This window comes from Metopolophium dirhodum, chromosome 3 (genome assembly GCF_019925205.1).
Source record: "Metopolophium dirhodum isolate CAU chromosome 3, ASM1992520v1, whole genome shotgun sequence".
NCBI classification, from domain to species: Eukaryota; Metazoa; Arthropoda; class Insecta; order Hemiptera; family Aphididae; genus Metopolophium; species Metopolophium dirhodum.
Window position 1 is genome coordinate 13,009,062 of NC_083562.1, and position 27,023 is coordinate 13,036,084.

The following is a 27,023-nucleotide window of genomic DNA, read 5'->3' on the forward strand; positions in this document are numbered from 1 at the left end:
CAATCGAAAACCAGATCGTGTGCGACGTAGTTGACTTGCGGCAGACCCGATCCCAATCGGTGGTGGCTGCAGTATAATAATCGTATTGTAGACCGGTGATAATATTATTTCCTATATCTACGAACGTCGTAAATCCAACCCGTTTGACGCTTTTCGATAATATATTGATATGGCTGCCGTATCATTAATAATGTCATGACAAACGTTACACGCAGCTCGAGAACACAATAATAAACATAATATAATAATATTATGATATATATTATCTACGTGTGCGATTGATCGGTTGGCCGCCGTGCACACCCCTTAACCGGACGTGTACATAATATTTCCGGCAGGCTGTTAGGTTCGACCTTTTGCGATGATCATCTGCACGCGATTGGGCCAGTGCTCGTCCTCACGACGACGGTGTAATATTATCATAATATTAGAGGGCCAAGGTGATGCGAAAAACACCAAACGGCACAAACCAATAGTCCACTGTAGAAATAACGCGACTGGAGATCAACCGATTGTCGGCTAAATTTACAGAAAAAAAAATGTTGATGCGTCAGTATATTATATTACAATAATATAATATGATATGTTATAAATTATTATTATTTACGTCTTTAAAACGTTTTAATACAATGTTTTTTTTATGTTTTTGGAAGGAGTACCAGGTATATAATTTAATAATCTAATATAAAATTATTCGAGAGTTTAAAAGTGTGGTATAGACGTATAGTAGCCGTTTAATATAGGTAATAATTACCCATTATAATGAATTATTTATGTCCATGAAGTTGACCCCCCGACATTGTCTGGTCGATTCTAAAAATACGCCAATGTTTTGCAATTTAATTGCAAACAATTATAAATTGGTTTTTAGAATTTGGAAATCAATATTTTTTTTGGGCGGATTTCACAAGTTTTTTTGACAGCTCTTCGACTTTGACCGATCGATTTGAAAAAAATATTTCGTAATTAATTTGAAAAATATTGCGATACTTTTAAATCTATCGGACAAAGTCTCGCCGACTTATTATAAATAAAAATTAACACTGTTTGTAATAAATGCCCTCTATAAATTACTCACTATCTTAAAATTAATACAATCACTAATTTTTGTTGTTATTTTGATATAAATACTAAACATACATCAATTCAATTGATATTATGAATGGAAACTGTTTTTTTTTTTATGAATTTTCATTCTAACTTATAGTTACAAAATTATTGTATAGACTATAATATAATATATAATTTGATTAAATAATTAATAATATTTTAATTTTATGCCTTGCAAGTTGTAAATCTGATATTTTAAAAGTTATAACTATGCAACTATAGGACTAGGTATTCAGTTTTGGCTAATACAATTTTTCCACTCAAGTGGAAATACAAAACTGTATTTTTACCATGTTAATGATAATATTTTCTTATGCATATATTATAATAATGTAGCTAACAATATTTTAAATGAAATTAATATTAAAACAATGCATGTAGTCAAATATATTTTTTTTTTTAGTGTAAAGGTCTTATTGTCGGGTTTTATTGTACTTGGAAGTTAGTAGTATGGTACAACCCTTCCCTATAACAAAATAAGTACAATTATGCACTTGTATGCAGAGTATCTCTCAGTGTTTATCTTATCCGTAACATACTCGCTTGCTCAATATAAACACTCCTCTTTCAGCCCCCTGTCTAAACTCCGAGACTTGGCAACTAACTTATTAATTATTCGAATATCTAACGGAATCTGATGGTTCAACTTTTAAAATACAAACGTACATTAGCCACGTTAGATTTGAAGGTAACTCGTTAGGAACATTTTTAATTCGAGCTTAATCAAACGATGCAGCAATTATGATAAACAGTCCATACGGCAATTATTTTCAAAACTTTTTGTTAATAAAAATGGTTAAAAATGATTGACGGGATGGCACACGCCCGCAGTACGGGTTTTTTTATTTTCGTTATCAATTTATGCGATGTATTATATACAGATGTTTTATTATAATCCAATATGTACCTATCTATGTATATATCTCTGGGCATATTGCTTTGGTCGGGTTAGGACTCGAACCGCTGCACGCGTCCGTGCGGCACGAATTACCCGATCCAATGCCAGTCCGAATGCGAAGGACTTGGGGGCTGGAGATCGCGTCGGATGGATGCTCTTAGGATTTTATCGACAAACTAACTACCTATATGTATTTTAACCACGTAGGTATCTATCTACACTCGCCGGAGGAAATGTTTGTAAAAATCACGACTTGACGATGCACGTTCGTCGGTCTCCGGACGAGTCCTACTCAAGCGCCCTGTTCCGTTTGCATCCCGTGAATAGAATCACCAACATACTTAAGGGTATACGAAGAAATAATGGAAACACAACGGGTGTGTTTAAACAATTTTCCGAAAAGAAAATGTCGATAAAAGTTAATAATCTCCGAAATAACGAGTGTTCACTGTTAAACGAATTACTCTATGTAGCGAAAACGCACTATAATAAACGTAGGTATATTATATATTATGTTTTTTAATATCGATAAATGCGAATCGTTTTTGTTTTTATTTAATAGTAATTTTCTAAGATCGGCCGTATAGCACCGTTCATTCATTTCTATTACCGTCCGATTTATTCGTGTTTTTACCCGTTTTCACCCGTTTTACACGTTCAGCGTTTTGTTGGTTTTTCTAGTAGTTAAGTTTTCGTAAACGTTATAGCAAAACTTTTTATCAGTTCCAAACAAGTATTGCGTGTATCAAACTAGTAATGCATTGAATTATGGTTTTAAAACAAAACAAACAACCAAAAATTACTATAATAATTGTTTATTTTACGATTCCTAAAACTATTACATAACAGTTGTGCATCTAATTCGATTTTTTTTTTATCTACAGCCACTTTCAGCGCAAAGTGCGTTGTAAATTATTAGTTACAAAACAATGTTTAAAAGTTAGAAAACAGAACCTACATTTCATATACAATTCTAATTGCTAAGACTGGTAGTATATTTTAAGCCTGCTCTTTATGAATTCCCATTTAATACAATAGTATTGTGTATTAAATTTTATGAATACCTTTTAATTGCTAAGTCATTGACTATAGTTAAATATTACGTTCCTATTATAATTGTTAAACACCAATATATTATTAATAGATACAAAATAAAATTGTAATGTAGGTAATAATCATTGTCATAAATATTTATTTACTTATGGATAATGAACACTCTAGTAAGCACAGAGTACAGATGCTTGTTAAATATACATCGTAATTTATAAAATACAATATGATTAAAGTACAGTGTTGAAGAACATATTACGCAAGATACAATAGTATTCTCAAATCAAGATATAAATTGTAACTATTTTTTAAATAATATTTCATTTTGGACAGAGAATCAAACAAAATGTTTATGTTGAAGTTTTTTCATAAGATTAACATTCGGTCTATTGGCGCAAAACTACAATAATTTAATTTATATGTTGGAACATAGAACAAAGAAGTGGATCCTAACGCGAAACTTTGTACATTTAGAGTGATTATGGATAATATTTCAGGACAGTAAATTTAACAAATTATATGGCCAGTGTAAATCATTTAATTACCCTTTGAATTTCAAAGTTTCAATATTAAACTGTTTTTAAATAGTAGTTCAACTTTAAAAATCGATTATGGAGTTGTTTCAGCTTAATTAGTCTTGATATGAGCTCTAAATTATTGATCAATATTATAAAATTCGTACGAGGGAGAAAAATTAAATACGTAAGCATAATATTATGGTGTCATGACATTCCCATTAATTACGAATTAAAACCATTATAATATACGATTACGTGTGAGATTTAATTAAATACTACATTATTATTTGTAACATTTTAATTTTAAGTTAAAAGTTAACTTTAATTTATTCCAAATGTATATATAATAATATTAATATAGTTGTCTATATTTTTAGATTTAAAAAATAAAAATTTAAAGTATAAATGGTTATTTGTTTTGGGATGACATTGTGTCGATGATTGTTTACAGGGAAACTATTAAATAAATCGAAAGTTGATATTTTCAATGTACCGCTTAAATTCGATTTCTGATCTATAAAGAATAGTGTTACTATACATAAAACTTTTCAAACACTCCTTTTACCCAAAATAGTGTTAAGAAAAATATCATTATAAACTATTCCCAGACAGAAATTTTTTGATTAATAATATTAGTATAACGTTATTATAATACTATTATAATATTATCATTACAAAATGATGTCTGGGTTATAGAATCGTTTTATTCAGAATCTAAAAAAAATTTAAAATAATTCTCAATAATAACTATTTTTTTGGTCTTATTTTTATCTTACAACGACTTTGTTTCATTTATTTAAAATTTCTTTTGTATAACATATTATTTATTAGGTACTCACTCAAGCATATTATACAGTTTTTAAAAGGTTATTTGTAAGTATTTAATTTTAAATTGTATAACATTTAAAAAATTGTTCGAATAGTTTATAGTAAATATGATTTTAATTAAATGTAAATAAATAAAATCAGTGTTCTATGTGTTTGCAATAAATTATGTATTTGACTTAGTTCTACATCGTAAAATTGTGTATAAAAAAAGACGGAAAACAAATGTAACGATACATAAGGATTAAAATAATTGGTATCATTTGAAATGTACATAAGAACTAAGTACGTTAGTTTATTTTAGTGGGTATAGGAAATTGCCTTTAAGTTCTATACGCTAAACCCACGTTGTTTCATAATATATACGGTCGTAAAACAATGCCAATTTTCCAACTTGTACCATATGACAAGGTAATTTGTAAGACTAAACGACTGAACAATTTATTTTAATAGATACATGTGATTTATGTGAATAATTTCTGGAGGTCTAATGAGGCTTGAACCATATCACACATTTTGAAAATGTTCCATAAAATCGGTTTTTTTTTTTTTTGGAAAAGACAGCTTTAACTCTTATTAATCTCAAATCAAATTTAATGACATAATACATATAGGATTAATTAATAAAATTGCTTTGAAAAATTATGTTTTTAGTCACGGTGATGCAGAAGGGAAATTAAGAAATTTACTGATTCAAAGTATTGTATGTACTATTACGACGTGTTTTTACTTTTTACGTATTGTAATATTCTGAGCCGATCGAATGAATACATCGTACTTACAATTTATCATGTGTGTTTTTTTCTGTCTATCATCATATAGGTAGTAAAGATGCTCCAATTTTCGACATCGGCATCTTTTCTGTTATGAATCTAGTTGGTACTTTTGAAAGCTCAAAATTTAAAAACTCCCAGTAGTAAAAGCGTCAGGAAAAATCAAAAAAACTGGTATTTTTAATCAAAACCAATTAAAGGAAAAATTGTTTTTTTTTATGGTGGAACTCAAAAATTAATAACCGTAGTCTTTAAATGTTTACCAAATATCTTTTTTAGAATTTTCCATACATGGTAAAATGTATAAGCTATTTTGACTCTTTTTGAGGTATTTATAGCCATAATAATTTTTCAAATTTTGTAAACTATTTTTCAGTAGAAATTCATAATAGTTTTTCTTTTCATATCTAAAATTAGACATTTTAATAGAAGATTCCCAACAAGGTTTTCTACTTTTATGAAAAAAAAAAGTTCACCGGAAAGGTTTTGCTATTTATAGCCATGAGATATTTTCGATTTTTATGATTTTTTTTTTAACTATTAAATTTAATTATTTATACAAGTATGGGCCATTGGTAAAGCGTGTGATCTACCAGGCATTTAAAGGTTTAGCGTGTGATCTACCGAGAAAACAGTAAATAACTAGTTATAAATAATTATAAATAAATATGTAATATTATGTAATAGAAATGTAATTAAATTAAAAAAATAACTATATTTAATACATTAAAGTTGTTTGAGTCTACAAAACAAATGATACAATTAGTATTAGTCAAAATATATAAATTATGTTCAAAATATGATAATTGTTACAATATTACATTTTATGAAACTAAAACTTTTTTATATCTTCCAAAAAATGTGTAAATAAATTATTCCGTTTCTTTATTGAGCGATAACAACATTCAATTAAATTGCGTGGTAATAGATATTCATTAGTCCCATGCATTTTTCTTAATATTTAAAATTTTAATAATGACCATAACAATTTTATTGTACGCGTGTTAGCCCCATTTACGAAATGTTCATAATTATTGACTGTTAAATGATTATAGCCAATATCATTTAGACTGGAGTATGATTTCCATTCATCAGACGACAGACACTATGCGGTAGTCTCCGGCAAAACTTTTCTTTGTATGATTGGAATTAATGTTTTTTTTATCTCTTTGTTCAACGGTAAAAAATCTGCGTTCTAATACATCACCATTTTTCCAACATAAACCAAACACCCAAAGACGTTCGATTAGTACGTTATTGTACAATATCATCGTGTATTTAGTCACAAAAGGCATATTATTCGTTACCTATATTAATAGTAGATCACGGCGGACCCGGTAGATCACACGCTTTGCCCAAGTATGTTAGGGTGACACAAAGTCTCAATGCTCAGAATCGTTTTTCGTATGCAAAGATTTGTCATTTAATCCAAGTATAACACATCCATTACAAGGTCATGCTTGAAAACTACTGCACAGTAGAGCGGTACCCACTTATCCACCTTTTTTAAATTAAATTTTATTGTTTGTATTTCATGTTTACTTAATTTGAATATAAAAGGTTATTGTATATAATATTAAGGCACGCAATTGATTTTACTCGGAGGTACATAATAATTAGGGTAAGCAGAGTGAATTATTCAGAATAAATAATCATTGGTACGCCATTGTTATGGTATTTTGCATTAAAAATGTTTCAATAGAAATATTTTTTGTAAAATACCCACAAAATGTATAGCGACATATTTCAACAGTTAATAAGAAAAAAAACAAGTTAGAAAAGGTCATTTTGTGAGTGTACTAAAGTCCCAGTTTCTAAACGTGTTAATGAAACGCAATAAACTATACTACCGTGTAATTTGTGTAAATTGGTTAAATTGCAATACTGACAGTAAATAAATATTACAAGATCAACATTCGTAACTATGTACTGGTAATTAACACGACGGATGGACGGACACAACGAAGGTGCAAGGCGTTCTATAATTTTGCTCGGAAACCTATGATAATACGCAGTTTTAAATAAATTGTCATTCAAAAATAATATATGCACAGGTAGCGCATGTTTACAGTGATATCCGCGTATAGCCATCTAGAAGGTTTCGGCTTAGATATTTTATTCCCGAAGGCGATGTGTTTCCCCTACCCCTTCCCCTATCGCGAGTGCCTATCCTAACAAAAGCGCTAGCAGCGGGAAAATTATGACAGAACCGTTTGGGGCGGCTTATACCTAGGTACATGCAATAAAGACATGACAGCTGCAGTCTGGAGAGTTGGCAGAAGAAATTCGTCATTGTGTGCAGCGTGACAGTATATGTATTAAACATACGGTGCGGTACTATGGTACGAGACAATAATTTGCATACCCATACATAAATGCAAATGCACATCCACAATAGGAATCGCATCTACGGGCTTTCGATTACAATTGGCCTAAGTGAAACTGAGATATATATATATATATATATATAGAGATAGTATGTCAGAGTGATAGAAAGATGAATAGGGCGAGAGATAAGCGTGAAAGGGGCAGAAAGAGATACTGCGCATTTTCACACAATAACCCTCCTATTGTACACGTGCCCGAGCGTCAATGTCCCGCCATCAATGTTGACATTTTTTCGTAATAATTATTAATGGACCAAATTTGGTCACCATATTGCATGTGTGTGTGTGTGTGTGTGTGCGTGTTTGAATCGGAGAAAGAAGTCTGTGATTTATATATTTTGTTTCATTAGTTTTCCACGGCCATAGGCAAGTTTACTGCATACTCGAGCTTCAGATATAGTTTGGTGCAATTCCGAAATCAAAATGAAAATAAAACGTACATTCTTCGTCGTACAATCTTACAGACTAGAGCCTAGAACACAATAATGATAGTGTATTGTTCTCGAGATCAAAAATAATTTATAGTTCTAATGTATCGAGCAGATTTGTTTTTCTTATTTAAAATGTTTATAGGTTCAGCCCGTTTATTACTAAATGAATAAAACTATGTTTCAAAAATCCTAAAGAATTGATGGAAGATTTTTGAAAAATGGACACTCGTATTGTGAAAATAGTTATTTCGTAGCAGTTTAAATGAAAAACTAATTTTCTGTTTTTCGTTAACATTTTTAAATGTTGAATTAAATAAAATATTATTCACATTACCATCGCCAAAACCACCACGCCCGGGTGGGCAACAATCGTACCATTGTTGTTGTAATGTAAAGAGTTGACCTCCCACATGCATGCGAGTGTTTAAAAATCAAAGTTTAGAAACGCCAAAATTGGGCGGTAAAAATTATCCACGACGACTCAGCAGATTCGTACGTTGGTTGTTATACGAAACGGTGTGTGTGTGTGTGTGTTTGTACAAGTGTAACGTAATAATACAATATTATTGTAATCCTAAGCCAAATTATAATATTTAGAATGATTCACCAAGCATGCTCACAGTGATCTCTTCCTTTAATAATGAATTTATTCCAATTCTGATGTTTGGATTTTTTAAATATGATAAAATACAATATTTTTAAATAATTCTAATTTTTTTCAACATTTGAAGAGTGTCCAGTTGCAGTTCAACCGAAGGTGCAATTAATAAAAAGTAATATTTTAATTAGTCATTGAATTGAGAATTGTCGGCGAAAAACAATAATTGTTAAATTATAATTATTGATTTTATATACACATATCATATTATTGCAATAAGAATTTTTTGAACCTAACAAGTACACAATGTTTACGTTACGATCGAGAAGATGAAAATTTAAAAAAAATAAGACTTCTCGAAATCACAAAACTATTATTATTATTGTACGTTATTATTTTACGAGCGACGTTAACGAATGACAAATATTGACAGTGGTGAACAATTTTGAATTGTCCGGATTAGGTACAAAAAAAACAAAGGAAAAACTTTAATATTACAAATGATGTACATGATACGGCAAGTTTATTTATTTTTTAACGTATACGTAAGATATACTTGTTATTATTGTTATTATTTTGTTAATTTAGAGTTTATTTTTAAAACTTTTTCCTTAAAATTCTATTGAATTAGTTTTTTTCATTGTGAATTTTTAGGTATCTTACTTTTTTCAAGTAGGAGTTTTCAAAAAATATCGTATTGCTCTCGAGCGTTAGGAAATCAAGTCTGGATGACTCTTAATGTGAATAATACCTACCGATAACCGTTCAATCGTTTTAATGAAATACAAACAAGTACCCATCGTTTCTTTCTTAAATCTAAAATAATGTATTATCTATATTGTCATTGAAATAACATACTAGTATAGTATAGCGACGAGTGAGACAATCTGCTAGCTACTTCACTTACTGACTCGTATACAATTGTGTATTGGTTTACTACTACTTATTCCATGTTTACCTAACATATTATTATACTGTTAGAATGTACGTCAAAATATTCAGAAAATAATAATTCAATTTCAGAACACAATTATAATAATATAACAATATGACGTTGGAATAAACGTACTCGGTGAACAGGGTAAACTGACAGTGTCTCAAACACAAAAATAAAAAATAAAATAACCGAGAAAGTCATTTTGTTGTGAAGTAGTATATCGAATGCACATCGTCATTGAGTGAGACGCTGTAATGGATGTTTTAAATTTGAATTCAATATTTCAATGTACGATAATAATATTATGTAAAACGATTCTGAATGGAAAAGTGTGTCAGCCTCTAAATCTAAGGATATATTTTATAATATTATGGTTATATTAATAGAAGTAATTTATTTTTCCATTAGCTTATTACCAACAGGTAATACGGAAGGTCGAAAAAATGTTTGCTAAAAACGACGCTTTTATATTATATTATTTTAATATCATATCATATTCGTATACGGTCGATTTAACATATTATATAAGTATTTATGTATCGAAGAATGGGTAAAATAAGTTTGTGGTATGATTATAAGGCCTTATGGATTAATATTTTTTGTTACATAAAATAACTAAAATCCTCAGAATAAAAATGATGTTTTTCGCTTAAATATTCAATTTTTGTCAAAATTTGAACTTCAAATGTCTATAGAAAAATAAATGTGAAAATGTGCTTACGATTTTATTAAATTACTTGGAAAATAATTCAGGAAGAATCTTGTATTCAAATGGCAAGCGTTAGTTAAGAAAATAGAAATTTATATAGATTTTTAACTACTGAATAATTAGCTAATTTTTGCGGACTTTATGATTTTTGTCAAAATTTAGATCTTCCAAAGCTCAAATAAAATAACGTTGAGTAGGTATTTTTGATATTTTTAAATGGTGTAAGAAAAACTTATGAGGAACCTTGTATTATATTTTATGGTTTTTAACTTTGTAAAAAATGATAAAGCATAAATAAAAAGAACTAAAAAAGTTTAAAGGGTAAAAATATTTTTTAAATTGCTCGAAGATACTAATCTCAATATTTGTTGACGATTTCAAGTATTTATAGTTATTCATTTTTTAATTACATGCACAAAAAGACAATTTTTTAAAACTTTTTTTACGTAAGTAGTGTTGTTATTTTTTTTTAAATTAAAAAAATTCTCAATTTTTTTACTTTTGCCCTAACGAAATAACTTTCTGAACAAATATTTTTTTGTGACGAAACATGTTACCAAAACAACAAATAAAATATATATTTGCCAAAGTCTTACGTTCCAATCATTATGTCCCAACAAAATATAGCCCTCCTTTGACTCGTATAAACGCGCGTGACGTCAGACATACAAAAACTAAAACACACATTATTTCGAAATAAACGCATCGATCACTCCACTCAGAATTAAAAAAGATTTGTAAAATTTTGCTTCGGACGATGTTCACGTCGCGTAGTACACCTAAATTTTGGTGTTCGGACGTGCCTCGGCTGGTCATAAATCAACCACACCGCGGTGTGGCCATTGCTAAAAAAAAGCGTCGTGTTTGTGTGTCCGTACATTGAGTATTTGTTGTTTTCTTCACGTTGCCCGTTCGACATAATAATAATAATATGCCATCTCGTAATGCCAGCGTTATTATATGTTACTATTATTATATTTTCCTCGGTTTCTGACCCAGCTATAATATTATTATGCTAGTACGTAACGTGTCAATTACCTCAGATGACTTCGCCATAAATGCGAGACTTGATAATAATAATATGTACGCGTTTCGTGAGAGTGACGGGCGCCGGTACCCACGAGACTTATTGGATGCACTTGTGCGCGTGTGTGCAAAATCACTCGTTTCGCAGTTGTTAAGTGCAGGTGCGAGGACGGCGTCAGAATAAGAAGAGTGAAGGTGGTGGTGGTGGTTGTTGGAGTAAGTGACGGACGGGGTGAAGTGACGTATATTACGATATCATTTTTCGGGGTATTTTTCAGGGATGATGATAATTGACAAATTATAACCGTTATTGTTTCGGTTATAGTTATTAAAATGAGATCGCAACGAACAATAATAGACTTAATATGCACCTATTGTATAAATATACCACGAGGTCTTGTATGGTTTTAGACCCAAATTCGTAATGTAAGACATTCTGATCAACTCCAGTGTTGTTCGATGAGCGTATGTACAATAGACTTGACTAGTGATTATTTAGAGCAACCGTTATTATATATCAATATTAAATTACACTCGTGAATGAAAATGTTGAAATATTTTGCATATTATTTTTCCGGCGTCATAACGAGCGAGATGAAAATCTTTTTTACTATTAGGATATTAAAAATTAATGTTTGAATTCTAGAAATTTACACATTTTCGCATATTTTTAGAATTTTGATTTATACAATTGCATATTTACCTTTGACATTTTGGACGCTGCAGTGTTCATTTCGTTTTGCAATTATTATAATTTTCAACAATACACAATAACATTTTCGAGATAAATATTCAGTAGGTATGCGTTTATAATATATTATGTACCTATGAAGAAAAATAAAATATTTTTGAGCATAATTTAGTAAATCAATTTTCCTGATATCCGTCAACTGTCAAATATTTTGATTGCTAAATATTTTAATAGATTTATAAATTATAATTTTATTGAAATACTAGTATTTACTGTTACTCCATAATAGTTTTTGTTTAGTTTGAATTTTTTAATTTAATTTCATACATCTAAATCTGTGAAATTCTTTCAAACAATACGTATTCGTCTGATGACGAATTTTGATGAGATCGTTTTAATATTATATATTATATAGGTAGCCACTTTTATAGTTTAAATATATTTAAAACGAATTGATAAAATTTAAAAGTTTTTAAATATCAACTTTTTGTCTGCACATTTACAGTTCTTTGAATCTTTCAAACTCTGTTATATATATATATAGAACAACTGGAATTTCTGGAGTCTGAAATATAATATAAAACAATTACTAAAATATAAGATAATAAATAAAAAAATATTGTTTTTAATACTAAATTATTAGTTATAACCGAAAGTCCAGGATTTCGAAACGAGCATTGCATAACTATTTGAGAGTGTAGTTGTTAATAGCTATTTTGAAGTTGTATATCATTATTTTGGTCGACTTCGGCCATTGTATAATAAACCGCCCATATATGCGGTTTTGAATTAATTTGGTTTTATCTATCATTCCTGTGATATATCTTATTCATCTATGTTTATCATAATTTCTGAACTTGAAGTCTGGAAATTCCGGTCTTCAAAATATACACAATCTTTGAACATCGTTTTACTCGATTCAAGGTAATCACACGACTAATAAATATACCTACAGTCTAATAGTTTATGAACAAACAACTATTCGTCTGACACTATATTCGTATAAATTTCTGAACATTAATAATAAATTAATGGATTTACATTGAATGGAAACGCCTCAGATATTAGATCATCCATTATGGTCGTATGTAAGACAATGGTAATTATCGAGCATTTTAATTTTGCATATTAATTCATGATTCCCGCACATAGGAGTTGCGTTACACGTCGTATTGTTTTGTATTTGGAGCGGTCGTAAAACCAAATTTGAAATTCGACACGTTTACTTTCGATAAATGTATAGTATTCGAGATGAATACGCGATTAATGTATCAATCATCATAGGTAACCGGTGGTGACATAATTTTATAATTATTTATGCCTCCATTTTTGTTCTCGTGCATGACGATTAGCGTTTAAACGAAAGCAATATAAATAAAGATGTGTTGAATTGAGTTATATGAAACGCATATTTTATGCGTGGCGTTCAAGAATTGCAAATCGCTTTATTAGTCGTGGGTACATCAATATATATATTAAGTACATAATACAATATATAATGACATACCCGAGTGTACAACGGTTGTGCTCTTCGCGGATACAGCCACGATAGTTTGTCTTCTATTATATTATATACGAGGGGGAAGAAGTCAAGTGTCTGATGTTTAATTGCCGTTGTCATAAATAACTTTCTTTCGAACGAACGTACGAGCGTATTATATCTGTACAACGAATAGGAAGCACGACAGACAAAGCGCTTTTTAATGCATTTATTTTTTCTCCTCACAATGATTATTTTCATATTATCCCTTCCTGTCGAACGGACGAGTCTCGGGAAACAAGTTTGAACTTCGCTACCTATTTCCCATGGGTGTCGTGTCAAAGCCCTGGGGGGATAAAGTAAAAACAAATAGAAAGAGGAAATAATATATAGGCATACATAGACGAGAGAATTCTGTTTAGTGTTTCATCGTATCAAAAGCCGTTATCTATGGTTTCGGTTTTATTAGTAATTCCGTATAATTGATTTATATTACATCTGCAATAATAAACAATCACTACTATCTACAGCAGATTCATATTTAAATAAGTTTTTTTTACAACTGATTTTCATCCGTATGATTAAAGATCTGTTGTGATTATTTGTTTTATTACTATACCGATTGATAATAAGCATTTAATAATATGGGTGATTAAATAATGACAATTTAAATAATATTGTTATTAACAACGACGACAAATGTAATTTTAAACACTTTCTAAAAATTATAGGTAGGTACTAAATTAAATGTAGATAACGTCAGATATACATATTTATTATTGTATTTCTATAACAAAGATTTAAGCATTACATATTATTATCATAGTTTAAAATTACATAAGTAATATTTTGCGCTGATGTCCATTACCCAGTATATACCAAGTAACCTGATGTTTTTACTTAGTTAAATCAGATAAGTATGACTAGTATGATTATATGAAAAAAATGTAAAAAGAAACGTTCTTTTGAAAACGTCTGTAATTATTAAATGGTATACCTACATAGTTTATTTTATGCATTACTATTATTATTGGTAAATAATATTACCTAATTACGAATAATATAATGTGCAATCCGTTCCTCGTTGTATCTAGAGATGTACATAAGAGTAACGAACAAATCGTTTAAACAAAACATTTTAAAATTTAAATAATATTAATAACAATGATATAGCAATATAAAACACATAAAATATATAACGATATTCATTTGAATATTGTTGGCTACGAAAATCTACTTATTTTTGTATTAGGATGTAATTTTATGGTGAGGATAGACAAATATGATCGATTGTTTTCTTACATCCGTAAAATGAAATTGGCTTATAAAAAATAAAAGACTCAACAACTTTAAATATTTTTATGTGTTGTGACAAACAAAAACTTTTTCAATAGGTTACTATTCATTTCCATCGTAAGTGCTGCCTCTTCTGGGTATATAAACAAATAAAAAAACTTCTTATGGAAAATCTACATTTATATTGAGTTGAAGTTTTATCTAAGACAAAAATTGAATTTTACGTAGGTATAAAATAATTCGTCAAAAACTTGTTTTCAACTTTCAAAGTTAGGGTTTGTTTTAAACGTATAGATTATAAATCCAGCGGTTCGGGTAAAGATATTAAATTATTTAGTATTAACCGTAAACACGTCCTTGCTTATTAATTATTGTATTTTATATTTAAAATTCTTTTAGGAATTTTCAAAAAGCCATTAAATTATTGAAATATTACAATTTTTATCGTGTGTTGGTTGTGAAATTATACATCGTGTTTTTAGGGATGTATAAAACCACTGGAAATATTAAAAAGGTATTTTATTATCTTCGACCTACACAGCATGTTTAATAAATATAATATTAATTTATTACAAATACCATGCATAGTAATATTATGAAGAAATGTTACTAAAAGTATAGTAAATTAAACACAAAGTTAGGCGTATACGATTTGAGTGTATGCATAGTCGTTAACATTTCGTCCTATAAAGTCCATATCGAACCGACAGGAGTTATAAAATTCATTTAAAATGTCAAATGTCAGTCAAATAACAAGGAAGAAGTTTAAAAAAAGTATACAGTTTTTTTAAAAAAAACCTTGACAATTTGAGTTGGTAATTAAAATTAAATACTTATGAGGATCAAATAAAAAAAAAATCAATTGGTTAAATGTCAAACCCTAATGATACAAATCCACACCATATTGTTTGTTTTGTATATAGTATGAACATAAATTGTGTGTGTGTGATGTGTTGGTTACAAATAAGAATTATTATAATATATAATTCCAGTTTGTGTTGTGCAGTTCTTATTGTAATCCCAAATACCAAACCATTAATTTTATTACATTGGTTTTTAATTGAAAATAATTTTGGAATGTTGAAATTATGCGCATAAAGTTCGACATACAGTTCGCAGCACAATAGATATTATTATATCGACAAAACGATTTATGTTCATAATATCCTATCTATTACATATTATTACTGTGTGTGTGTGTGTGTACAGCTCACGAGCGTACGTGTGGTGTATTAATAATAGTAATCGATTGGCACGAAAGCCATAGTTAAAATATGACGATTAAATGCATGATTAAATCGACCATCGGACCACAGATTGATTAAACAATTGATTGTACTTAGCGTTTGGGTACTTATACATATACGTTTATAATTGTATAACTGAACGTAAGGTATTCGTAAGTTGTAACTTGGGTTACCTTATAATATATTTTGTTTGATAATTACTTAAAAATAATTAAATAATAATGTTATGTAATAGCAACTAAAAAAACAATTAAACTATACATTATGAAAAATCTTATTTTTTGACAAGAATTGTAATTACATTATACATTGTTTGTACGTTTGTCGATTAATGTCTTTAACAAAGTATTGCATTTCGGCCAAACATGAGAAAAATAATGATATGTTTTAATGACAAAATAAGAATTCACGGACATCTGATACCTCTATTTATAATAACACAAAATTTGATTATGAAAAATACAAAATGCTCTACGAAAATGCTTAACGTCAGCTGTAAACGACCCGCAAAAACGATTCAACCCATAGGCTATAGTGCACATTACAATCGATTCTGCTCGTAATTGATGATTTGCAATTTAATAAATGTATAATTTATTATAATGGTACCTACCTATATTATGTTTTATGGTTTTTGAAAAAATTTCCTATTCGTTGCGCCTTCGTTTTGGATTGGTTTTTCGTCCAAATTCGACATACCTGACAATATAGTAATAATAATATTACTAGCTATTCGACTGACTGCCAGGCGCAGACCCCCCCGTCCGCGATCTTAATAGATCGACGATTCGAATACCTACGAATAAGACGATTAGGAAATAAAACCCTCGCCCCATGCGATATTGGCGGCGGAGGCGGCGGGGGGAACGATAGTTTATCACAAACTGGTATGATAATATGATAACACTGTTGAGGTATATACGAATCGGTCGGCAATAGTTTCACGGCCACCATCTCCCAGAAAAAAAAAAAAATAATAATAATAATAAAAAAGCGGCGTATCGTGTAGGTATGTTTATAATACCTGCCAGCGCCGGGGACCAGGAGGTATATATATAAACTTTCTCCACGACTGGGATCGTCTCCTTTATTCTCGCGATCGTCCGAGAAATGTACTGCGCGCGTAGTATCGCGATTCTGTTCCGGTGATGTGATTGAGGTTTTTTTTTTCTAAACGTTTTACAGTTTAAAATTCAAAAAAACAACAGCCGAAAATCGGATTTTCGCATTTCGAGTGTCCGGATACATAGTAACACAAGGTTAGTTTAAATTACGATTGTATATTTTATTACGAACAATAGGCGTATACTTTATCATTAAACAGCCATTTGCTCGGTAAACAATAATATTATGTACATTTACAAAAGCATTTTTTTTAAACGTGTACCTACATTTTTTTACGTTTTATTTAATTGCTCATTCATATATCTAGTCATATATATTTATCTAAAAAATGACTGTTTAGGGATAAAATAAATATACATATACAATATAATATTATAGGTACATTTATACAAGTTCACACAAACCGATGCGGGAAAAAAAAAATGTGTCCCCGTCGTCGTTTTTCTATTAAATATTGAACGACAATACCTGTGCGACGCAAACTCCCACACACATATTATATATTATAATAAAATATTATGAAACGTCGATGTTGAAATGTAATAAATTTTCCTTCCAATTCGAAGCAGACGAGACGGCTACCGTTACGGTTAGACGTGATGAAGCGATCGATTTATTTCACATAATATTAAATAATATGATTTACATGGTGATTCGCCAAGCATGCATATGCTCATCCCCATAATATATTATTTTTAATAATACATATTTTACTTAAATTCATATCTTTGGAATTTTCTTATGGACCATATTTTCAAATATGTATTTGGGTTTTTTATGCACTTTAGGAGTGTCATGTGAGTGAATGTGAATCACGCTTTTTATTGCAAATTGTTAAGGAGATGATTTTTTGAAAATGTTTACTAATCGAAATTCGAACGACTATTAAACTTCAAATACTAATAGGTTAGTCCATAAAAATAGTTTCAGACTTATTTCTCTGTTGCAGTGGAAAGAATAACGTAAAAATATCGCCGATACTTGAAATATTAGAAAAAAAAATATCTCTAACCACCGTCGTAATGTTTCTGAAATTTTTTCAGTAAGAAACAAAAAAATTACTTTTGCTGCAATAGGTACATAACACACATAATGTTATAATATTAAAAAAAAAGTCTTTGCTTACCTACTTTTAATGACTTCGATTGAGCGCAGTACAAAATATTACATGACTAACTTCAAAGCCACCCAAGCCTTTTGATACAAAATATGTAATTTGTTTATTCTATCAATACCTGAAAATCAAATCGTTTTTTTGTGGAGTAGTAATGGTCACAAAGATCACCCACTGCAGTCGGTTAATATGAAAACAAGATTGCTTGATAAGAAATTGGTCTTGAGACTTGTTTCATCCTCATACACTTAACAATTTCTGTGATATTAACATGAGTCGTATCATATATTTTAGAAAAAACAAACCGGGTCAACCATTCCCTCCTAATTATTGTCCTTTTTATAATTTTATATATACAACGAAATTATCCATTGTGCAAAATATAACATAGGTAGATAGTAGATTTTATGATTTTTTTTTTTTTTTAATAAAAGAAGAAAATAATGATATACAAAAACGTGTTCAGTAAACTTATGCAAACGAAGACTGTACATAGATATTTCATTATTATTATTTAACTTCCCAGTTTGTGTATTTTTGCGCGGTTTTAGAATTTCACACAGGTCACGAGTCGCGTTTAATTGAACGGCGTTACGTGTGGTTCTCTCATGGAACGGGTATAACGTCCAGAAAATGATTAATTAGTAATCTCGCATTCAAAATCGGTTAACCATCTAATTAGTCGTCGGTCGGTTGACTCTGCAGGTGTTTCCCACCAAGACATCAAACAAACGAGCACCTCGCGTAATCCGAACACTTCAAACTCCTCATCGTAATACAATAACATCATGATTATTCCCTATAGTTTATTGCAGACTGCAGTCGTGGAAAATAAAACGCATTGCATTCATAGGGCAAATCACATTCCAGTCAAACGTGCGTAAAAGAGAAATACATTATTGTGCAGTCTATGCTTTATACACACTGCACTGCGACTGTTTACGAAACATAACATTATTGCCCTAAAAAAAGTCGGGCAGCTGGTACGTAAAAAAAAAACGGCATACTTCCGGGTAAATCGTACAGATATTTTTTTTTTTTTGCTCATCCACACAATTAATACTGTACACCCCATCTCGCCGGTCCGATAATTATTTATTTCGAACATTCCAATATTATCGACGCCAAAACCAATGGCTATTAAAAATCAAATCACTGAATAATATGTGCGTATTGGTTGTTTCTTTCGAGATTCCGTTGACACGCCGAAAAATTATCTTATCTCATCACAGGTAGGTAGGTAGGTAGGTACTCAATAAACTTTTACAACTAAATTAGCATTTATTATTATCTTTTATATTATCACCGAAACTGAAAATTATGGAATTAAAACGTGAACGGACGTCTATATAGCTACGAGTTTCGTAACCATTAGAAATAATTTCACTCGTTAGTACGTAGTTATTTTTTCGTTAAATATGCAACAACTATCGAAAGCAATAATTTATTGGCAAATATCGTAATACTTGTATGAGAAGACGAGAAGTGTAAACGCACATAATAAACAATTTTTTTTATACATATTATTATAGTATTACAGTAATGTCAGTAAAGACCTTTTCTACGACCACATTTGAATAAAAAAATGTGGCATCGAAATCGTTATATTTTTTTTTAAAAGTAGACAACATAAAATTTAGTTTATTTTTTTTGAAATATTTGACTTTAACGACCACCTGCGGTTTTTCGTGATATTTGAAAAAAATACAAGCGGATCGTGTGTTGTCGGGAGCGGAAGTGTGACTCGATAGTTGTTTTATTGTTTTTATCCAGACCACCGACTATAATAATATATCAGTTAATTGACAATGTGGGATGCTGTGTTGGGGGGGGGGGGGGGGAGGGGGAGAATTTCGGAATCGATACGCACGATACGTTGGACGGACTCGAACCGCGTATACTCGCTCGTTTTGTTTTTAAATTCACACGGGCGATTTTCGACCACAGAATAATAATAATAATAACAATATAAATTAATAATCGACGGACGAACAATAATAATAACAATAATAATAATAAAAAAAAAAATGATAACAATAATAAAAACGTCGCTATCGTGTGAACAACAACATCCCGCATCAGTCGAAGTCGGATGACCGACATTAATTGTTGACTCCACCGCCTCCAACACCAACACCAACACCGCCACCTCCGTACGGTATTCGTGTGCATTTAAAATAATATATTATATCATTATAACGACACATTGTGCGTGTATAATTACATTGTTTGTACATTATCGTCATCGTTTTGTACCAGAGTGCATAATAATATACGACTCGTATAGGTATATGGGCAGTATAGGCACCTACTTGTAAATTGTGATGTTAGTTGTTGTAACTGCTTTAGGACTGGCCGCCACGCAGAAACGCGACGCGATTGCGATATTACTATGTTGTTATCATAATAGGTACCCAAGATACCATTAGCCATTAGGTATATATTATTATAATAATTACTTATGAACGGTTTTGTAACGTCTGCACATGAATACGATTCACGCTCAACAACGGCGTCGCAGACGACACATCGTCTTCTTCGATGCTGCACCATAGTATGCGTTGTATAATATTATGTAAGAATAACCATTCCGATGACGGTAACATTTTTGAAATTTTTCGTGGTAACTGGTGGACGGCTGGTCGTAAGTCGACTGAATTGTACGCTATTCTCACCAACATTTTTCTTCCATAACTTCATCCAGTTCGTCTTCTATAGACGCGTACGTGTTTTCATTGTTTAACTATTATATTCACATACTGTACCTACACTGCAGTGATATATTGGAAAATAAATACTTGTGAACTCGGATTTTTCTAACAAAAAAAAAAGGGGTTTTTTCTACCTAATTATGCTCTAATACATTTAACACCGAAACAAAACATTAGCCCGACAATATTGTAAAAAAGTGGAAAATTCCAATGAAAAATTAATAAATGATTTCATAGATTGTACCGATATATCATATTTATATATATAAAAAAATATTAGAACCTTTTTCCGCATACTCCCATTGCCCGCATCATAATATTTTAATATTTTGGAAGCACACTCAAAATCAGGTAATGTCTGCAAGCCCTTAAAATATAGATATTCTATTGGGCTAGGCGTCCATTGAAAATTGGTCGCACAAAACATTAAGTAGGTTGGCTGAAAATTCTGTGCGTCTTGTGTGTAACCTCTACTAAATCCACGCATCTCGTATATTGTTTTGTGCAATAAAACGCCCAAACTCATTACACGGTGGCGGTCGTGAAATTTACGAGCCGAAACGCAGCGCTACCCGTTCGGATGCTTTAGGTACGATATTATGACTATATGTGTGTAGTCGGTGGTGTGTGTGTGTTATATACTTATATGTTATTATATGTATAATGTATATAATTTATAATTTAAGTATACGCACATTGTTTAAAATATTAGTTAGGTATTTTTATTAATAGTTTTTATAGTTTGCACGTGCCGTACATAACAGTTTATACGTACACTAAGTTCGCGCAGTATTTAAATAATTTTGAAAAATCCAACTTTATCATGCTTTTTATAAGTAATTTATTATCTGACTTACACGTGGTCGTCGTTATGATATCATACTTTAAGGTCTTCCTGCAAGTTTGAATAAGATACGATATAATATTTTATAGCGTTATCGAAAAGCGGGTGAATCTATGTCAAAGATAATTGCATATTATAATATTGCGTTTGTATTATATACTTATAATTTAAATAATCAAGCTACATCATATAAAATAATATCAATTTTACTTTGAACTAATCCAATGGGTTTTATAGTATTATAGCAAAAGAGCTCATGTCGAATCACTTACGCAATATCAATATTGATATTACTATAATACCAATTTTGTATAGTTCCTAAATCACCCGCTCGTAAGTTGGTATAATACTTAGAATTTATTTTGTCTTCGATGTTTATGTGGCAGTAAACAGTAAAAACTAAAAAAATGCTTTTAAATATTTAAAAAAAACAGTATGAGATCACTTCCCAATTATTTCCTTTGTATAGTACTTCAATCTATGATTGTATCAGGATAAATTAAACTAATTTTCAAAAATTTTATAGGAAACCTGATTATATAAAAACCAACTAACTAGTTATTTTATAACGCTGCGCGTCCTTTAAATAATATATATACATAAATTACCCCGAAATAGACGAATTTGACATAATGATGTATAGAAAAAAATTACTTGTATAATGATTTACAGTAGTTGAAGTGTGTAAAGATGGTGTAAACTAATTTTTCAATAAAAAGTGGTTATGCGAATAAGATGTTAAGTTTTTTTTTTTAATTCATCAAATACTTAATCAAATATGTTATACAACACTGGCTGACACATGGCACATATAGTTACTAATGTGTCCGTCGTTAAACGGACATCTTTTCGAGGTCGCACGTGAGCAAGTCATGGACCTATGTGATATTATGTATATTATGCGGTACCTATTATAGATAGCATAATTTATTGTTATTGCTATCATGTGTATAATGTATAACGATGTAGATGCACAATCGATTATAATATATTAGATGCCACCGATCGATTTTGGCTCCCGTAATGATTGACTAATATTTTTTAAATTTTTGTTTTGCAGTGACATCCAGAGACGCCCAAAATGTTGTGGCAGTTTTTGCCCGTGTGCTTTCTGGCAGCCCTCATTAAGGTGAGTAGTTTGTGGACCGAAAATAAGTCATACTGTGAAAACAGGATGACCGCTTGTTTATGTAAATTTCGGGGTCGGAGATCAAGATCATATTCGGTATATTGTTCAGGAGGATCGGGGTGAAGTCGATTTATACCGTGAAAAGTGGTTTATAATAATATTATTTAATCAACTTGATTTTTCAAGGATGTAAACAGTTTAAAAATATCCGTAGTTAAGATTTATAAGTGTTCTTAATCACAAATTGAAAAAGTTTTATTACAGCTATAATATAATTATTTTGATTTTCATAAATTATTAATAAATCATACATTTGAATTACGCTTATGGATAAATCATAACTGACGCTCATAATTGTAATATTAAGCAGACATCTAGGATGGTAATATAACTTTCACTATTATTGACTGTCCCTCGAGTTCTTTTCTCCACTTAGAAGTGTGAATAGTGAGTAATAAAAAAATAAATATGTATATATTTTGGACTTGGACAACAATAATACTCGAAACGCATAGATTTAAAATAACAAGTGTGTGCAATGTGCATTTATGTACGAATGTGGATTTTCTTATGTATTCACTTCATAGTTATTGTTAATAATTAATATTCCTATTTTAATTTTTAATTAAAATTAAAAAAATGTTCAATCGATCTAAAAACCTCATTAACGTTTTAATCCTAACTTCTAATGTATGAGAAAATAGGATCAATTACGTGCACGTTTTGGAAAAAAAATGTACACAGGTGTTGAGATTTTTCGATCGAAGCCAAGTTTAGAGAAAAGATTAAAGATGTTTTGGAGATTTATGGTTCTACAGAATGGTGCGTGTATATTATTGTATACGTAATATATATATAGATCAAGCGAACTGTTCGAGACAATATCTCATCGTATCATAATATTTGAAAATAACTAACTAGTCACACGGTTTTGGATAAAAAACACCTGAGAATAATAAATTAGTGTTATACAACCACTTCTATTAATTTTTTTCGACATTATATTATTTAAACTAATTAGATCATTCAAGTGTATTATTAAAATTAATTAGGTTGGTATTTTCAACCCATATTTTAACTCTATAATGTTAGTTGTAACAATATAACCACACAATTTCTACACACAAATTATATCACAATATATTGTGTGTACTTTTCTTATTTTTTGAGTAATAAATTGTAAATACAAGTTATACCGTTGTTTATTTTATAGACAAACGTGTTGTTAACATTGATTATACTATGGAATGTATTGTCAATAATAGTTTACTTATATACCCACTGTAAGTATTATGTTAGTATACTCGATTCGTACATAGGACATAGGTACTATTGAAACGTTAAATGATTTCTTAGATTTAAACTGACTCGAAGTGCAACATTATTAATGCAATGTATGTTTATATATAAGTTTGAGCTTCACTGGTTTTTTTGTATTAATTACATTTAATTGTTATTCAGAAAAAGTTAATTAAATGTAAATAGGAGTTTCTATAAATCGACAATTATTGTGACTATATTGGCTCCTTCTTCTTTCTTGAAATCAATTTCATTAAAAACTAATTTTGTGTGTTTTAAAGGAATATATTAATAACTTAACAGGCCTTAAAGCAGATGTTACATAGATACAAATAAAATAAATTAAATTGGATTTACAGTTTTCCATTAAAAATAATTGAATTTGAAAAAAATGATTATTTTTTAATAATATAAGTATTTGTTTAAAATCTTGCTTATAATTTTGATTATAAATTATACAAAGTTAATTGGAATTAATGATTATAGAAATCAAAAAAATGGTGGAGAGAATGAACTGTATTTTCTACAGTGTCTTAAAATATTATATTATTTAAATTATCGATTTAAAACCATAAAATATAAATTAAAGTCTGATTGAAGTTAGAAAAATGAAGACATAACATTTATACATTTAGAAAAAAAATAATGTTGTGATTTTTAAACTCGTTTGACGAACATTTTTATTTTAATAATATATTGTAAACATTTCTATAAAAACGAATATCGTTAATGCCGCATGAATTTATTCTTTGAAATTTCAATGATAGTAAAGATGAATATAATAATATGTCATCTGATTTATTACCAATATAAATTATAATACTTTCTATAAATTATTAAACATTTAAATACAATTACGTATAACGCACAATCGTGTATTATCTTATAAGGTTATAATATGGCTATATGAAATACAACTACAGGTACTATGGTATTATCTTTAAATTTATACCCAAATTGTCAATATTTTGAAACTTTCTCCACTATTCGTGGACAATAATTGAGATAAGTCACATCATAATAATTACGAGTTTCACCGTTCAGTGGACGAAATTTAATAGGTACCTATATACCTCGTTTCGTGAGGACTTTGGCGTTTGAAATAACTCGGAACTGAAACTATTCGGCCCGAATAATTTTGACCATTCCATCGTTTCTCCATTATTGTCTATATTAAATAGTGCATTATATTATTTTGTCTCTGTATAGTGTATAGGTACCATAGTTGGATATTATATATCGACCATCATCAACCACGAGGTACCCGCACAGCGTCTTAGTCTTGGTCCTCGCGTTAGGTTAGTGGTAAACGTGGTAAAAGTGTTATAATATTATACGTAATTTGTCTACGGTGCCTTACGAGCGGTTTTTATGATGTTTTTTAAAACTATTTTATACATTTTTTTTTTACGATATATCACGTTCATAAGTACCTACTGACCGATGATCGTGACAATGTACCTCATCGCGATGACAATGCGTCATTATATTATACATGTTTGCGCCGGCCATCAGCTGCACGTATATAGGTACGTACAAACATTTTTGTGCTCAGTCGTTTAGTCTGTTAGAAAATAATAATAATATGTAATATTGTTACAATGCATATAATGGGCGTAAGTCAGATATTATGAAACAAGTGCTATGCGACAGGGCTCGTCGTTACACAATTTGAAACTCGAAATCACTAAGACAATACAGCATACCATATAATATATAGATCGCATTATGTTAATTGTTATATTATCGAAATAACGTCCGAAACGCCTTCGATACATAATATGGTACGATATTATTATTATTATTATAATAATAGGCACTATAATAATCCTTTCGCTTTCTCGACGCGCATTCACACGCCTCCGACGTTGCAGCCCGCGCCTGATCATCACTATGCGATGTTTTAATAAATTACACGCAGTCTGCATTTTATAATGTAGGTACCAACCTATTAAAATACAGTTTAATGAATTAAATACAGACAGTGCCTGTATAGATGACGTTTCACACATCGGTCGTACTTGATGTGCAACTTATAGTTTTGCAGTTTTTTCTAAAAATTATATTATAAATTATAATTTTTTATAATATAGGTGGACAATTAAATTTCAAAATGTATATCTAGGCGCGTGAATTAGTTTGTTTCGTGTCAAATTTGGAGCATGTGAACAATACATATGCGAATGCATTAAATCCCGAAGATAGCGTATTATAATAATGATATTATGATACCATCGTCGTCATGTTTGGCGAAAAATAAAGACATTTGATGTGAGCAGCTATAGTGCGTTATCTGCAAGGTGCGTGTAAGTTGTTGTAATCAATTTGATCGGTGCACTGCAGTAATGGTAACGCACGTGTAATAGGACGATTATTCGGTCTCGGCGGTCGGCGATATCAATTTACGCGGTTTGTCGAAACGAGCGATTTTCGGTTCCAGTCTGGTCAACTCAATGTAGCAATCACAGTGCAGATAATAAACATTATAGTACGTACCTATACTATTATGTCGGTCACGTTGTGTATATAGTCAGTTTAAACAGAGACAAGAGAACAATTAAATTTGGAAAAAAAATTATCCTATTCGTCTAGCTGCGTATACACGTATGCATAATCTAACCAGGGTTATAGGTAGTCTATCAGTGGCGTAGCCAGGTGGGTGTTTTGGATGTTAAAGCACCCTTCTATCGAGTGTATTTATTCAAAAAATATTCAGATCTCAATAAATTATGTCGTCATAATATGATTTTATTTCATATTTGATATTATTAATATGAAGATTGATGATGATTACAATGGAGAGTGGTGTAAAACCTCCCACATGT

At 30.1% G+C, this 27,023-nt stretch overlaps 1 protein-coding gene across 1 annotated transcript in view; it reads left to right on the top strand.

Moving 5' to 3' along the window:
• Positions 1-17,036: 17,036 nt before the first annotated feature.
• The window catches only part of LOC132941835 (mucin-2-like), a 33,708-nt gene continuing 23,721 nt past the window's right edge, over positions 17,037-27,023 (top strand). Inside the window, exons 1-2 of the mRNA XM_061010033.1 lie at positions 17,037-17,235; positions 22,831-22,899. Coding sequence (XP_060866016.1) covers positions 22,852-22,899 — 48 coding nt within the window. The 5' untranslated portion in view covers positions 17,037-17,235; positions 22,831-22,851. The remainder of the gene's footprint in view (positions 17,236-22,830; positions 22,900-27,023) is intronic.